The sequence below is a fragment of the Bos taurus genome, chromosome 5 (assembly GCF_002263795.3).
Source record: "Bos taurus isolate L1 Dominette 01449 registration number 42190680 breed Hereford chromosome 5, ARS-UCD2.0, whole genome shotgun sequence".
NCBI lineage: Eukaryota > Metazoa > Chordata > Mammalia > Artiodactyla > Bovidae > Bos > Bos taurus.
This window is the reverse complement of record NC_037332.1, coordinates 111,093,813-111,110,330: the sequence shown is the minus strand read 5'-3', so window position 1 is coordinate 111,110,330 and position 16,518 is coordinate 111,093,813. Positions and strand designations below refer to the sequence as shown.

The window sequence follows — 16,518 nt, the reverse complement described above, 5'->3', positions numbered from 1 at the left end:
CTTGCTCTCAGACCATGATGCCGGTGGGTCACCCCCATCCCTGGATCCCAGAGTTCAGACCTGGCCAATCATGGCACGTACCCCAGTCAACCTATGAGAGTCCATGAACTTTGCCAGACTGTCAGGGAGAGACGCCCTCCTTCATCTGGGGATGGGCAGATAGGCCCCAAGCCTGGGCTTCTGGTGGCCACTCGGAGAGGAGGGAGGTAAACTCAGAAGGAAGTAGAGACCAGAGGTAGAGAGAGACCTCGTCCTAGCAACCTAGTTGGAGCCCTTGATCCAACTGCACCTGAAGCTGACTCTACCTCTGGGCTTTCTAGCTACTGGAGCCACCAAGTTACTTTCATCTTATTTCTCTCTTTTCTCCCTGCCTTCCTTTCCTCTCTTCCAGCTTTTTCTTTCAAACTCATTTGAGTTGGATTTTTGTCCTTTGCGAACTGTGGTGTTGGAGAAGACTCTTGAGAGTCCCTTGGACAGCAAGGAGATCCAACCAGTCCATCCTAAAGGAAATCAGTCCTGAATATTCATTGGAAGGACTGATGCTAAAGCTGAAGCTCCAATACTTTGGCCACCTTGTGTGAAGAGTTGACTCATTGGAAAAGACCCTGATGCTGGGAAAGATTGAAGGCGGGAGGAGAAGGGGATGACAGAGGATGAGATGGTTGGATGGCATCACCGACTCCATGGACATGAGTTTGAGTAAGCTCCAGGAGTTGGTGATGGACAAGGAGGCCTGGCATGCTGCGGTTCATGGGGTCGCAAAGAGTCGGACACGAATGAGTGACTGACCTGAACTGAACTGAACCAAGAGTCCTGAAAATACCCACAGTATGACTTTAGGTAACAGTGCCAGGTAGGTAGATGACTTCTTTCTTGTTACTTTCTCACCCAGGTCCAGCATCTTCACTAAAGAGCCAGGTTCTGCTTCCTCCCCAGCCCAGCAGCCCCCGACCCACACCCAAGCCAGGAGAGAAACTTCCATCCGTGTCTCTAGGTCCCAGACACCCCAGGCCCCGCAGCCTGGGCATAATAAACACATCACCACCACCACGCCCACCCACCCCCCAGCGGGAAACCCCCCAGTACAACACCCATGCCACTAGGGAAAGAACAGCCCAGACACACAGAAAAATTCTGAAATAGGCTTCGGGTTTTATTCAAAACAACACTGGTGGCGGCTGCCACTTGTTTTCTCTACCCCAGGCCGTCTGGGCCAGTAGGTACCAGCGCCATCAGCAACTAGGAGGGAAGTTTATTCACACCATAGAAACTGTACAGCGACTGGGAGTGCGATAGTCACAGCAGCAGGGCTGGGTGGAGGGCTTCCAGGAGGAGGCGGCCTCTGTCTCCTCCTCAAACCCTGGCTCAGCCCAGGCTCCGCCAGGAACACTGATTATTGCACAAAGACAAAAAAGAGTATGTGTATCTGGGCTAAACAGCGGTTTCTAAGACCCCAAGCCCTTACACAGCGCAGCAAAGGGGGCCAGAGGTGGCCCTGGAAACAGAAAGCTCCAGTGGGAAGATTTGTGGGGGGAAGACAGGCAGACAGGCTGATACTGTGCACATTTGGTCCACTTTTAGGGGGCTGCCTGGTGCAGGAGAAGGCCTGGCAGGAGACAGGAAAAGGGTTTGGCCAGGGCAGGCCATGTCCCATCTGGTCTTGGGTCCCTTTGTATAGGTGTTGAGGTGCCTGCCAGCCACCATCCTGCAGAGATCTGCAAACACACAGCTTGGGGTGTCCAGCACCAGGGTCCCCACTCTCCTCAGGGCCAGGCCACGTGGGTTAGGGTAGGTTTGTGCTTTTGTGATAGACAGGCCGCAGGATCAGAGAGGGCAAAGGGGCTAATCACCCAACCCTTAGCCATTTGGGCTTCTCCTGGCCAGCCAACCACAGCTTCCCTGGTCCCCTATCACCTGTAACTCCCAGGAACAGGACCAAGTGCCTGGGTTCAGCATTTGAGGCCCTCCAGGAACAAGTCCATCTCTCACGACTCCCTCAGGCAAAGCTTCTATCTTCTGTGTTCAGCTCTGAGACATATCCCGCTCTGACCAGACCTCCCACCATCACTCAGGTGACGGCTGGATCACTCTTCCCACGTGTCTGCTTGTTCTGAGGTCACACAGATCCCAGCAAAAGGATGGCTTTATGTCAGACACACCCGAGATGTGTTCCCTGCCCAGCCACTGATAACCTGGCGACATCAGGAAAGTCAGTTCCCTGGTCTGCGCGTGGAGCAGCAGTGCACGCGGCTCAGGGCCTCCCGACGACACCTGAGCCCAGAAAACGGGAGCTGCTGACCGGAGTCAGATGCCATCCCCTGAATCCCACCCACCCTCCACACGGGCCTCCCAGGCCCCACTAGCCATCTTCCAGCCCCTGGCACACACGTCCCTCCAGGAACACGCTGTCGGGCACAGCTACTGTGTGTGCGGCCTCCCCTCCACCTCGATTGCTGGGGCCAGCGTGGCTCATGGAGGGAGGGTGAGGCAGAGCCCAGCAGGCTACCCGCGCCCTCTTTTTCCCCAGACAAGCAAGCACCCCCGTGATGAAACCACCAGCATGGCCAGGGCAGCCAGTGCAAGGCTCTCTGGAGCAAGCAGCTCAGGACTAGGGCCCAGCCTCCACCTCCAGCCAATGGGCCCCTGGGGGGCAGGAGGGGACATGACCCCAGGCCCAGCCAACCCCTCCCCTGGAGGCTGCCACCTGGGAGAGTGCAGAGCGTGTAGGCACCGCCTTGTGTGGCCTCACAGCGACCCCTCAAAGAGGACTGCCCACCATCACACTTTCAGGTGAGGAGAGGGAGGCTCCAGAGGCTCAGGGGCAAGTCCAGGACTGACCACCAAGATGGCCCAACTCCCCCACTGCCAGCAGAGAGGCCTGCAGCCCGGCTGTGACTTTCTGAATCCACCTGCTTTGAAACACAGGGTCCCTGTTTCACATTTCAGGTACTCAGGGGCTGGCTGCCCACAGGGCCCCAGCCTCTTTGCTCCCCGGGTTCTGAGGGTCCTGGGTGGCCCCTTCACCCCCTGGGGTGGACCTTGGCTTCCTCAGGTGTGAAGTGGACCAAACAACCCTTCCCCCTACCAGCTCTTGGGGAAAGGCTTTGCAGGCCACATTACCTCCTCCCTTTGCACGATGCCCAGACCCCAGGGGTCCCTCTGCCATCTAGAAGACCCACAGCCTGTCAAGAAGACCCTTCTCCCGAACCCATCTGCCCAGCCCAAAGCCAAACTCTTTAAGGTCAGGTTTGGGGAACAAGGTCAAGGGCCCCTCAGCAGGGCCAGCCAAAGCCTTTGAGAGGCTCTCACACCGGCAGAGGGCCTGGTTATTGCTGAAGGGCGGTGAGTCCCCAGCTTTCGGCATTTCCCACCCCACAACCTCTGCATGTCTGCAGATCACTGCATCACTATGACCCAGCCTTCTTCCTCAAAATGACTTCAAGTCCATTTACTGCTCAAAACCCAGCCCTGATCTGAGCACTATATCTGTGATGTCATGGGTCCAATGTACTGGGTTTTTTTTTTTCTAATAAGTACTGAAATAAATGCACAACTATTCAAATAAATACCCATCTGATAAATGCAAGTCTATTCAAATAAATACCCATCTGGGAACCCATTTGAGAAGTATTGCAGCTTTGGGAAAGCTGGGAAGGGGAATAAAAGAGAGACTTAGAGGCAGGCAGCAGGGAGAGAGGATGTGGGGATGTGGGTCTCCAGGTGCCAGGCGGGCGTGGGAAGGTGCAGGGCCCAGGGCTGATCCCAGGGCCCAGGCAGCTACCCCCACCCCTACTTAGGGTCCTGTCAGATCTATTTTACCCTGAACTCCATGGAGGATGGGGGGCAGGGAGCAGAGTTGGTCAGGGGACAGGGAGTGGAGGGGTGTGTACAACCTCCAGCAATGGCCGTGGCTCAGGGTCCACCCCGGGCTGGGGGTAAAAGGCAATAAGTAACCGGCCACTGATTGTCAGAACCCAGGAGCCCTGGGGGGCAGCCTGACCAGCATAGACCAGGAGGGTTCCCTTGACCTCCAAACATCTCATCTGCTTAATACCTTCACTGTCCCTCTCCTTCCTGCAGCCCTGCTGCTCTCAGCTCCTTGGGGGCAAAAGCCCCTGGAACCTCACCTAAAGGTGAGGACCCCCAACCCTGCCCAGTCGTGGAGCCACTTTACACCCCCACCGCTGTCCTTAAAGTAATACCAGGACTCACCCCTGGTTTTTCTAAAGAAAGACATCTAACTGGTTGACTAAGAGAGTTTGTGTGCTCTGGGGCATCTATGAAGGACTGTCACAACAGCTAGACGGTCAGGAACAAGACAGACACCCCAACATGTAGAGGGGCGGGATCTTAGCAGCGTTTCTTCTTTAAAGGAAAAAAAAATGCACCCTGAATTCCACCTCTTCTTCTGGGCCTGTCTCCCCGGCCACGGTGGGGACCCTCAGAGGCCTGAGAGCCCTCTCCAAGCCACTCTCAACCCGGGAGGGAGACACCAGAAATTCCAGCCGCCAGTACCCCCGGAGTGGGCCCCCACCGGCTATGCTCAACTTTAGCACTTTCTGGAAGTCATAAGCTCTCGGTAGAAAAAATAAATATATATGTCTGTCTCTCTCTATGTATATGCATATGTATACACGTATACACACAGGCAGGACCTCCGCTGGGCCCTTCTGAGCCTCGGCTACCGGGCGGGCGTGGGGGGGCCTGCTCCTCCCGCCCCGACGGCGGCCCCCCGGCGCGGCGCCCAGGTCCAGGTGGTGGACTGGACGAAGTATTGCTGTCTGCCCCTGGCTCCTGAGGTAAAGAAGTGAAACGGGGCGGGCGGGCGGCGGCCCTCATCTCCTCCCCTGGCTCGCGGCGTCCCCGGACGGCGGCTCCCCCGGCGGCGGCGGCGGGGGCTGTGGCTCAGGCGCCTCGGGGTCCCGGGGAGCCGCCGGCTCGGCCGGGCGCGGCGGGTCCTTGCAGCGATCGGCGGCGGCCCAGGATGGGCTGCGGGCCAGGCCGTGGGGCCCCGGGGCGGCGGCGGCGCGGGGGCGGCCGGGCCCGGCGGCCAGGCTGCTGGCGCTGCTGAACCGGCGCGCGGGCGGGAGGCCGGGCGGCGGGGGCGGTGGCCCGAAGAGGGAGGTGAGCGAGAGGCTGCTGAGGGTCTCCGAGTGCTCGCTGCCCGCGCCCCCGCAGCCCCCGCCGGCCCGGCCGCCCGCGCCCTCCTCGTCCGAGGGGTCCATGGAGTCGTGCCGCGTGCAGCCCGGGCTGGTGGAGCCCCCGCTGCTGTGGCTGCGCTGGTGCGCCCGCAGCCCGCGCAGGCTGAACGTGCCCCGGCCCCGTGGGCTCGGGCGGCGGCGCGCGGCGGGCGACGGGCCGGCGCGGGGGCCCGGGACGGACGCGGGCAGCCCCAGCCCTCGCCGCGGGCTGTCGCTCAGGGTCAGGCTGTCCTCCAGCGTGGTCTGCAGGCTGCCCGCCGAGCTGCTGCGGCTGACCTCCAGCGACGTGTCGCTCCCCGTGGCCTGCGGGGAGGGCCACAGGGGATGGGGGTGCTGCCCGGTGTTCCCCTCCCCCGATGGGCACCCCCTCAAGCCCCTCCGACCCCTCAGGAACACACCGGGCCTGGCGAGGCTTTCCGGCTGTCTGAGCTGCAGGGTGGCCCTCCGGGTGGTCCCTGCAGCAGCTTCGGACTGGGCCCCACCCCACCCCATTGCCTGGCCCTCAGTGTGCCACCAGCGTCATCCTGCTCAGACCCCAGTCAGGCACCCAGCAGAGGAGGATCCAATTCACTGGGAGGAAAAGCCCTTGGGCCCCACCCCATCCCTCTTGACCTCCCTCCCCCCTTACTCGCCTGGCTCCTCCCAGCCCACCCCGCACCCCCACCCCCACCTCTGCCTGGAAAGCTCTTCCCTGATACACCTGTGTCACCACTCACTGCCCTCCCAGTCCCTCCACCTGAACTGTCAGCACCCCACTCCCCCACCAGCTCCCTCCCCTCTCCCCCGCAGCATTCTTCCTGGCCCACATCACTGCCAAACACACTATACTTTCCCTGCATTTATTCTGATCATCTCTCCTGGCACATCCCTGCTACACACTAAACGGTAAACCCCCCAGAAGGCAGGGATTTTTTCACCCTGCAGCCGGCTGTAGCCTGGCTGGCGGGAGCTGGGGTCAACAGTCACTGGACGAACAAGTAATTGCAAGAGCCCTGGGCTGACTATGCCTCTCCCTGTGCCTCACTGTGCCTCTCCCTGAGACCTGGTCCCCTCCCCCTGCCCCCGCTGCCCCCCATCCACACCCCCAGACCAGGGATGTCAGGTCTGCAGACCCTTCTGCTCTGTGCCCTGAGGGGTGCCCAGGTGGTAGCCCTGGCCAATTCAATACAGGCGGCCTCACAGACAGAGACCTCCATTCCTAGCAATCACATGCCAACCCCCTCACCCCACCCCCAAACCCTGCAATGACTCCTAACACCCCCTCCTCCCTGTCCCCTCAAGCTAGAGCCCAGGTCTTCCTCCAGGGCCCCCAACCTGGGCACTCCCCACACTCTGCTGTCCCCAGATGCCCTAGGACCCAGCCCTGTCCACTTCATCAGCCTCTAGTGTCACCTCCTCCCTCCAGGCTCCCACTATGCCCCTCTTTCCCAAGTGTCCCTGGCACCGCCCTGCCTGGTGCCTTTGGTTGGGCCCGTTCCCTCCTCCCTCACCTTGGATTTCAAGACGCCCCCTCACATGTCCCCTGACAGGAGAGCTCTCAGAGCCCGGAGGGACCGTACCTGTCGAAGGAGGGTGCAGTTGACGCTCGGCGACCTCAGGGAGGCCCAGGAGCCCTGCAGGGCGATCTTGGGGAGGGTCCGGGATCCGGCGCCCTTCTCCTGCCCTTCCTGGCTGGCGGCCACGGCAGGGTGGAAGAACTCGGCCGGCATGGGCAGGAGCGGGCTGGAGGCATCCGGGGAGAAGGGGCTCGGGGGCGCTGCTGGGGAGGGAGGAGAGGGACAGGGGAGCAGGCTCAGGCTGGCAGGCCCCTGAGGGTCGGCTGGCAGGAAGGGCCCCCTGACAAACTGGCTGTGACTCCATGGGCAAGCCTCCCTCTCTGAGCCTCAGAGTCCATCGTGAGAGCAAGAAACACTGAGCCTGCCTTGTGAGCCCTGGGAGGACGGGCACTGGGCGATGGCAGTTTCTGGAGCCAAGCAGACCCAGGCTCAAGGCCCCCTAGGTTCCTTCCTCTTTAAATGGGGACCAGCTGCCCACCTAGAGGAGTGGAGACATGGCTGTAAGAGCAAGAGGCAGCTATGGAGCTCAAGCCCCATGAACAGCAGCGCTCACTAAGACACTCACTCCACAGTGCTGACACCCTCAGGGCATGGCCAGGCCTGGGGCCCCCCACACAAGGACAGCACACAGGTGGGCACCACGCTGGACAGCAGAGCAGACAGAGTGCTGGGGATGGAGGGGGCAAAGAGAAGGTGAGGTGGAGATGAGGGCAGTTCTGCAGGTGGGGGGAAGCAACTTCTGCCCATGGTCCCCTCAGTGGCTTCCAGGATGAGGATGGAAGCTCGAATGTCCCCAGGTAAGGGGGATTCCTCATCTTTGGCATCTTATTTAAGGAAAAATGCTAATGAAAGGTTAGGTAAAGAAGATGGGACTTCGTCTGATCAGAATGGCTCTTCGGTCCTGTGCTCTAACTTTTGATTCAGGAGGTCTGGGGTCTTGGCACCTCAGCCATCATATCCAGGCCAGAGGCCGTCAGCTTTAGGAAAGTCCTCGGAAGAGTCACTCCACCTTTAGCTCCTGGAAGGTGCTCAAGGCCAAGGCCCCTCCCAGAAGAGTACATGGGGTGGGCTCAGGATCTCAGGGCCGCTCTTCCAACGAGTTCATCTTTCTGCCCCCCTTCCCCAGCCGGGACTATGAAGCCAGATTCCATCACCTTCCAGAGAGACTGGAGGTGAAGGTGAACCTGTGATGGACCAGTCAATTGAGTCCTCTGTCCTCAAGCCCAGAGCCCAGCCACAAGCCCAAAGTGCAAACAGAGGACGCTGAGGGTAGGGCTTTGTATGAAAGAGCTATTGAGGACCACAGGCATCTGCTGTTCAGCATCACCTTGTATGACGATCTTGTGGGATAAACACCTCTCAAATTCAGCTCTAGAAAAACGCTTCAATAATTAGGCAGCTTGCCTTCTGCTTGATGAGAGCTGTGTGTGCCAACCTGTTTCCTTTTTCACCACAGCTCCCAGGACACTCAACATGAATCATCCATTAGCCCAGATTTTCGGTATAATTATGACCTCATCTCTCTGTATTATTTGGCTCCTGGTCTTTTGTCATTGTTCTATCAGGCCTGAGATTCCTATCTTTTATTGTCAATTAACCATCTGGTTCTTTCTGGACTCGATGTAATAGTCTAGGCAAAATTACTCAGGAAAAATCTCAGCCAGTTCCCTCTGAAGCCAACACCCAAGATCAGGGCCATGGGAGCTGGCAGGGCTCCCACCCTCACCTTGGCTGCTCTCGTGTTTCAGCCAGGACTGGACGGGGTTGAATGGGATGGCCTCCATCTCGCACAGGAAGTTCTCCGGACCCGATGAGACGGCCGTGTTGGGTAAGGGGAAGAAGCATTCGCCCAGGTCCCCTACCTGCATGGGCTCAGGCGGGTCAGGCTCGCCCTACAGGAAAAGGGAGGTGGAAGGGGCAGGATGGTGGAGGGGGGAACAGCCCACCATAGCTGCCTTCATGCCCCTGCTCTACACCCCTTTGCTTCGCTGCTCTCACTGCCTGGGACGGCCTTCTCCTCCCCTCCTTCACCTGGCCAGCGATCATCATCTTCCAAAACCTCCTGGAGGTAAAAGGACCCCACCTCCAGGAAGCCCTCTCTGATGTCCCATGCAGGTAGCAATTCCCCCACTCACTCCCCTTGTGACCCTGAGACTCTTGAGGCTCTTCTTTGTCTCTGTAGCCAAGTGGTACAGACCCTGGCCAGCAGAAAGGCCAAGCCTAGGCTGGTGAAGGCACCAGAAGACAGACCAAGCAGCTTCAAAGCCTCCTTGTGAGCGTGACCCTGGGCAGGTCCCTTCCTGTGGCTGAGCCTCAGTTTCCACATCCATAAATGAGAGAGGAACCACTCCTTCTGGCAACCAGCTCTCCTTCCTGGCACTCCCTGAGCCCTGCCCTTCTTCAACCCTGCAGCCCAAGGTTACCTCTGAACAGTATGTGTCTCAAAAGCTGCCTCTATGCCCCCTCCAAGATAGATGAGCCCCCTATGAACTATTATTTGAGTCCTAATAAAACAGCACCCACCAACACCACCAGACCCTAGAAACTGCACCCCAACATCCTGTGTGGGAGAATAGTGCAGGGGTACAGGAGATGCAGGAAGGGGCTGGCGGCAGCGGGGGACAGGGGCTGTCAGCTGTCAGAGGGGGACAGAAGGGGCCGGCAAGATCCACTCCCCCCATCCCCGCCTTCCTGGAGCTGATGGAGGACAGCCCTAGGGGCGGTGGTGCCAAATCCAGGCTGCGCCAGGGGTCAGAGGGAAAGAGACTCTCTTAGGGGAGGCCCACTGCATACCCACCTTGGGCCGGGGGCTCTCGCACCTCCCCCAGCCTGGGCAAGCACGACTAGAATGCCTCGGAGCAATTAAGCCCCCTGATGCAACTACTGGGACCACGCACAACGAGAGAGTCCGTGTGCCGCAACAAAAGACCACACACGATGCAGTGAAGACCCTGAATGCCACAACTCAGACCCAAATGTCCCACTCCTTGCGACCCCATGGACTGGAGCCCACCAGGCTCCTCCATCCGTGGAATTCTCCAAGCAAGAATACTGGGGTGGGTTGCCATTTCCTTCTCCAGGGGATCGTCCCAACCCGGGGATTGAACCTGGGTCTCCCGCATTGCAGGCAGACTCTTTACCATCTGAGTCACCAGGGAATCCAAATAAAGAAAAATACTTTAAAAAAGAAAAAAAAGAACGACTCTGCCTCCAGGTCACAAGCCCTGTGGCAGACCTCCCCTCCCTGAGTCTGCAGGATCAACAGAGCAGCCCTTCCAGCCCTCCTGGCCTCCCCTAGACTGACCACCGCGAGGGCAGAGGTTGGGGACTGTGCCCAGCTATGCGACAGGACAAGCCACCTCACCTCTCAGAGCCCTCATGTCCTGGCCTGTGGAATGGAGTCACATTACCCCCAACGCACAGAGCTGGGGGGCGGGCACACTGAGTGCAGACAAAGGGCACGCAGTAGGTGCGTGCACCTGTTGAGACTCTCCAGCCTCCCCCGGTGCCCCCATAAAGTGTGTCCACCAGGGACAACTCCCAGTGGAGCAAAAACATCCAAAGCTACAGTGAGTGGCCAGGGCCACTTGGATGCTGTGACTGGAGCTCTGGCTTGTTGCTGTGTGACTTCAGGTAAATCACTCCACCTCTCTGTCCCCAGCCCTCATCTAACCAACAGGAGATGAGGGCCCAGCATGCAGCAGGTGCCACTTAAATGGTGCGCCAGGAAGGGGCAGTGTCCCAGCATGGCAGGCAGAGGCCAGGCTGCAAGTTCAGATCCGCCTGCCCAGGAGCCCACTGTGCTCACCTTGCTGTCCCTGGGGCCGACAGGGCAGGCTGCAGGGTCCTCCAGACTCAGGTCATCGCCAAGCAGGATGGACGAGGACCTGTCTGAGTTCAGGGAGAAGGCCTCCGTCTCGGCCAGCTGCACCTGCAGGGAGAGCGGGCCACCTCGGGTCACCTCTGGGGCTGCGGTGGGGCAGGGGTCCTCCAGAGAGACACAGGGCAGTGGTCAGAGAGGGCAAGAGATCTGAGCACAGATGGCACGTCCATCCTGTGCAGGGACCTAGCCTGGGCTGGGAATGGGAGACGACCCGAGGATGTCACAGACGGCAGAGTGCTGGGCCTAAGCTGGGCCAGCGGGCAGGTGAGCTGCTGAGGGCTGTGAACCAAAGCTGGTCCAAGCAGACCAAGTGCCCTTCAAGGCTGCTGGGAATGACTCACCTGTGGCTCTGTGCAGGCTGCCCTCATGGGCTGGGGGTGCTTGTGAGCCCCTAGGGCCTTGGGGAGTCTGAAGTCACCTCAGGCTAAAGGGGATCCCTGGGGGCTGGCCACTCCTAGGGAGGTGCTCAGGGCCCCACGTGGCTGGGGAGAGGGGACAGGGCCCGCCTGAGCCTGCACAAGACAGGTCCAAGGCCACGGATGCCCTGCGGTGCCCATCAGGGAAACCCCACCTGGGGAGGGTGGGGCTGAGCCCTGGAACCAGGACAGGGGCCCTGGGAAGAGGCTCTGGGGTGCTCAGGCCTTGAGCTCTGGAACAATGGTCCTGGGTGACCCCTTGACGTCACAGAAAAGGCACACTGCACCAGAGGTGACGCCTGGGCTTCCTGCTGGCACCCGCAGCGCACCACCACAGTGGGCAGCCACCCTTTCTGAGCACCTGCTGTGTACAGGCCCAGAGCGGGGCCTCGCAGCTCCTGAGGCCACAGCACAGGCCTGGACCGAGCAGAGGATCAGGCCAGGCTGGGCTCAGGGAGGAGGCCTGTCCACCACAGCCCCACGGGACCAGCCTTGATCAAGTAGGCCCTGGCGGGCTTCCACCCAGAGCAGCTCGCCCCTCAGGCTGGCCCTCCACCAGGACTGGAGCCACGCCCCAACCCCGAGGCCCCAGCTCCCCTGGGGGCACTGTCATTACCTCCTGCTTATCGTGGTGACACTTCTCGCAGCCGGCCGGCGAGGAGTAGTGGTGGAAGATGGACCCGGACAGGTTGTCGATGATGGTCAGCTCCCCCTCCAAGGAGTCCTTGATGATTAAAGAGACGCTGTCCAGCCACAGGTTCTCCTAGGCGGACGGGGACGGGGTGGGGACAGGTGGGATTATCGGCCAGCTCGGGATGGCCGGGTGGGCGGGCACGGGCTGCCTTCCTGGTTCTCCGCCCGTGGCCTGGGCCCGACCCCACATCACAGGGTCGCCCCTGAAACGGAGCTGAGCAAGCGGGGCCCGGAATGACCGAGCTCTCTGCCCGAGCCCTCCCGCCAGCCCAGCTGTCCTCCCAGCCCTCAGCAACCCCGCTGCCCTCTCCGGGCCCCGCCCACCTGGGCTGGCGAGTAGCAGCTTCGGCGCAGGCGGCCCTCGGGATCACCCTCGCCGGCCGCCCCTCCTGGCCCGTGGGCGGGTGCGGGCGCCCCCGGGGCACTGGCCGGTGGCCGCGGGCTGGGGCCCAGGCCGTGGGCCAGCTCCAGCTCCAGCTCGGCGTCCATCTCGGCGTCCTCCTGGGCCTCCTTGTTGCTGTCGTCCAGGTGCTTCATGAGCACGGCCACCACCACGTTGATGAGCACGAACTGGGCCGTGAGCACGAAGCTGACGAAGTACAGCGGTGACACGAACTGCAGGCTGCTCAGGCAGCTGCGCTCGTCGTGCGTGCAGTCCCGCAGTGTGTCCTGCACCGAGGACGGGGGAGAGAGGGATGCAGCAGGGAGCTAGCCACGAGGCCCGGGGGTCTGGGACACAGGCCGCATCTCTGTCCTCATGAGGCCCCTCTCCACCCAGCCCAGGCTGAACTGCAGGCCAGAGCCAGGGAACCCGTGCTGGGTGATGGACAGTGAAGCCCAAGCCAAGGGACAGTCTGTTCGGGGGAGGGTGTCTCAGGCCTCCCCACCCTGCCGGGACCCTCCCTCCACTGCCAGACCTGTTCCATAGCCCACCCCCTAGGCTGGCTTCAGCGTCAGAGCAGTGGTGCCTGGAGTCCCTGGGCTCGGGCCCCCAGCACCCCCTCTGGCCCCAAGCAGAGTCCTGTCCCCTAGATTCTGAGCCCTGATCCCAGCACAGCATTCAGGGCGGACAGAAAACCCACTCTGGCCTCATGTCCACCTTGCTGAGCCCCAGGGCCGTGGGTGGACCCCCGCGTCCCTGTGCCCTGCACACCCTCCGTGTGCGACGGGCCACTGGGCAGGCAGAATCCAGCCTGACTCTCCCTCCCCTGCCCACCACGTGTACCTTCATGATCCCATTCCAGTTGTCGCCAGTGGAGACCTGGAAGAGCGTGAGGAAGGCCATGCCGAAGTTCTCGAAGGTGGCGTGCCGGCTCATGCCCTCACAAGGGTTCTCGTCGTTGCAGACTGGAAGGAGAGTGGGGTCAGCCTGGCCCGCTGCAGAGTCCCCTGCAGGGCCTGCCCTGCGCTGCTGCCTCTCAGCCTTATCTCAGATAACCTCAGAGGCGTGTGCGGCCTGTGCACGCCCACAGATGGAGAGACTGAGGCTCAGAGAGGTGGCATGCTGGTGGAGACTCAAGCTCAGGTGAGCCTGGCTCCTTGCTCCACCCAGGTATCAATTTCTGAGGGAGAAGTTGGGCTAAGGTAGGTAAGGGCTCATGCCCAGAGGAGCCCGGCTTGCTGGAGCTGGCCCTGTGCAAGGCTGCCTGGATGTGGGCTGCGTTGCCCTCAGTCTGGGCCCTGTCCACTCTGCCTACTGGGGTGGCAGTGACTGGGGATAGGCACTGGCAGCTGGCACTGGAAGGGGCATCCCTGAGAGGTCAGACAGCTAGGGGGGGCTCCAAGTGGGGGGCCCACTGCACAGGTATGGGAGTGCCCATGGACCCAGGCGAGCATCTCTCCAAAGCCTCTATTCACGCTGGGAGCGGGGTATGGATGGCGGAGGGTCACCCATCCAGCCCCCAAAGGCTCGCTGTGGGAACATTTCCCCATCACAGAGACCGTGGCATGACAGTCTGTTCGGGGGAGGGTGTCTCAGGCCTCCCCACCCTGCCGGGACCCTCCCTCCACTACCAGACCTGTTCCATAGCCCACCCCCCAGGCCGGCTTCAGCATCACGCACCCAGCTTCCCGAAGAGCTCCACTCCCAGGGCGGCGTAGATGAAGAAGAGCAGCATGAAGAGGAGGCCCAGGTTGCCCACCTGTGGGGACAGCGGGTGGGGCTGGGCAGGGTCCGGGGAGGGGGCACGGCAGGCTCCAGGCAAAGGGCCAGCCTGAAGGTCAGGGCAGGCTCTGTGTCCGTGTCGGCCACCCCTGCCCCACTTCCTGGAGGGCCGGCTGGGTCCAGCACAGGGCACAAGACACGTGTGAAGCCCTTACTGGTGGTCCCTGTGGCTCAGTGGTAAAGAATCCGCCTGCAGTGCAGGAGCCACAGGAGATGTGGGTTCGATTTCTGAGTCAGGAAGTTCCCCCGGTTAGGAAAAGGCAGCCCACTCCAGTACTCTTGCCTGGAGAATCCCACGGATAAAGGAGCCTGGTGAGTTATAGTCCATGAGGTTGCAAAGAGTCAGACAGGACCGAAGTGACTGAGCATGACGCCCTTCCTATGAGCAGTCCGATTTCAAGCATTCCTTAGTCATGGCTGCACACAATGATCTATGGACTCTCTTTTACCCCCATTCTTCAAGTGATTAAACAGATGTCCTGAGAGGTGAAGTCCTTGCCCAGGACCACGTCGCTAGTAGTGGTAGGACTGGGGTCAAGCCTAGCAGGCTGGCCCCAGGGTCTCTGCACACAGCTTCTACACCTGTGTGTGGTCAGTACCATCCCACAGATGAATGTAGAGAGGGAGAAAAGGAAGTTACATCAATAATGCTACCTCCTTCATGAAGCCTGCCTGAATTCCTTCAGACAGACAGGGATTCAGTCTTACAGCGTGAGTGTAACTGGTGTATCCCTGTCACTGTCTCTGCCAGTCTGGGAAGTCCTGGAGAGCAGGGGCATGGCTGGAGTAATTCAGATCTGCTTCCTTGGGTCAGCACGAGCCCTGGCCCCAGAAAGGCGTGAATATAGGAATCATGCAAGACTGGGCCCCCCAGAAGCCTCCTGCAGACCCAGCCACCCCCCTCCCACAGCTCCGGTGGGAGAAAAATATCGCAGATTTCAAACCTATTTCAAGTCTATCTGTAGGCCAGAGACCACCTTTAACTCATGTTATGGGTAAGATAAGGCTCCAACATGTTCTTGCCCTAGAAAGGAAGTGTCTCTGAGAACCCTCAGAAGACCTGCATGAATGGAATCTGAGGATGTTCGTGTTAATTGCTGAAAAGTAAACCGTGTTAATCACGGGCTCCTAATGTTTCTCTACTCCAGACAAGGGTTTCCTTCTGAGCTGCGCCACAATCACACCAACAGAGTCTAATTAAATGATGCTTTTTTATTAAAGAGACAAGCTCTCACTGAGCACCTCTGAGGCCAGGTGTGAGGCCCCAGCTGCTGGGGTCCAGCCCTGTGGACCCCTCCCAGACTGATCACCCAACTCCAGACTCCAGCCACACAGAGAACAGACTCCATTTGCATATTCTGTTTTGTCTGCCAGGAAGACCTTCTCTCTGCCTTTGCCTAGAAAATGCCTACTCCCCACCCCTCAATACCCGGATCATGGGTCACCTCCTCTGAGAAGCCTTCCCTTAGGCCTCCTCTCTGGGTGCCTGAGACAAAGCCTGGAAGGAAAGGGCTGAAGTTTCATTTTCCTGTCACTTTACAAAGAACCAAGGAAATGTCCAGGATCAGCTAATAGATTTTGAGGGGTAAGCCCTCACCCCAATACCACATGGTTCTAGGCACACACATCTCTTAAAGTAGTTGTAATTACTATTCCATGTCTCCTACCTGAAGCTGGGACTTCCTAGGCATCTCCATGTGCCCCATACCAACGTAGGGTTAGGATGCCCAAGGGTCAGAACAAGGGGAAAGGGAGAGGGGAAAGGGCCAGGAGGCCAGGCAGGCGGGGGGCACACACTTGCCACCCCCATTCCTGTCCTTAGCAGACTCTTCCACGGTGCTGCTTATGATCCAGTGCTTTACAAGCTTTAACTATTTTAAACCTCACAACAACCCTTTGAGATAGGAACTACTGCTACCACCACCCCTCGCTCCAATTTCACGGCAAGAAAAATAAAGGCACCTCGTCCCCAGGCTCTCACAGGGCACTAGGCTTTGACCATAGGTTCCCTGGTGGCTCAGATGGTAAAGAATCTGCCTGCAACACAGAAGACCTGAATTTGATCCCTCGGTCGGGAAGATCCCCTGGAGAAGGGAATGACTACCCACTCCAGTATTCTTGCCTGGAGAATTCCATGGACACAGGAGCCTGGTGGGTTACAATCCATGGGGTTGCAAAGAGTCGGACACGACTGAGTGACTAACACTTTGACTTTCAGGGAGGCTTGAGTCTGGTCTCCAACCCATTTACTATCTGCCCAGAACTCACCCCCATCTCCCATGTGACAAATCCCTCCAAAGGAATTTCATGTTAGGAAAGACCACAGCTCTCTGAATGAAAGCCCTTGCTCTCCATCCAGACCAGCTGTCTGCTGTGTCGCTTGCCCTTTGCAACGAGGCTGCCAGGAAGCTCACACCAAACTTGAGAATGGAACTCAAAGTCCTCAGCCCAAGTACCTGAGAGAATTTGCTTTCACTTTCCCTGGGCTGTTTATCTTTCATCCTCATCTTTAGCATGCTGTATCTGTGCCTTTTACCTTAAGACAGCTGAAGTTCCTTAAGACTAGATGAGTCATAGTGAATAAATGAATGTATATGAGGCTCAC

At 59.4% G+C, this 16,518-nt stretch overlaps 1 protein-coding gene across 2 annotated transcripts in view; it reads right to left on the bottom strand.

Annotated features, from left to right (window-relative positions):
* Nucleotides 1–1,132: 1,132 nt before the first annotated feature.
* Nucleotides 1,133–16,518, bottom strand: part of CACNA1I (calcium voltage-gated channel subunit alpha1 I) — a 127,211-nt gene continuing 111,825 nt past the window's right edge. The window contains exons 30-37 of one of the 2 annotated variants that reach the window (XM_059887167.1): nt 13,812–13,890; nt 12,975–13,096; nt 12,074–12,418; nt 11,673–11,819; nt 10,566–10,688; nt 8,484–8,649; nt 6,761–6,957; nt 1,133–5,504 (exon numbers count right to left, since the gene is read on the bottom strand). In XM_059887167.1, the coding sequence (XP_059743150.1) occupies nt 4,836–5,504; nt 6,761–6,957; nt 8,484–8,649; nt 10,566–10,688; nt 11,673–11,819; nt 12,074–12,418; nt 12,975–13,096; nt 13,812–13,890 (1,848 nt within the window). In that variant the 3' untranslated portion in view covers nt 1,133–4,835. Of the gene's footprint in view, nt 5,505–6,760; nt 6,961–8,483; nt 8,650–10,565; nt 10,689–11,672; nt 11,820–12,073; nt 12,419–12,974; nt 13,097–13,811; nt 13,891–16,518 lie in introns of both variants that reach the window. The other variant, XM_024992917.2, reaches the window with a different exon arrangement.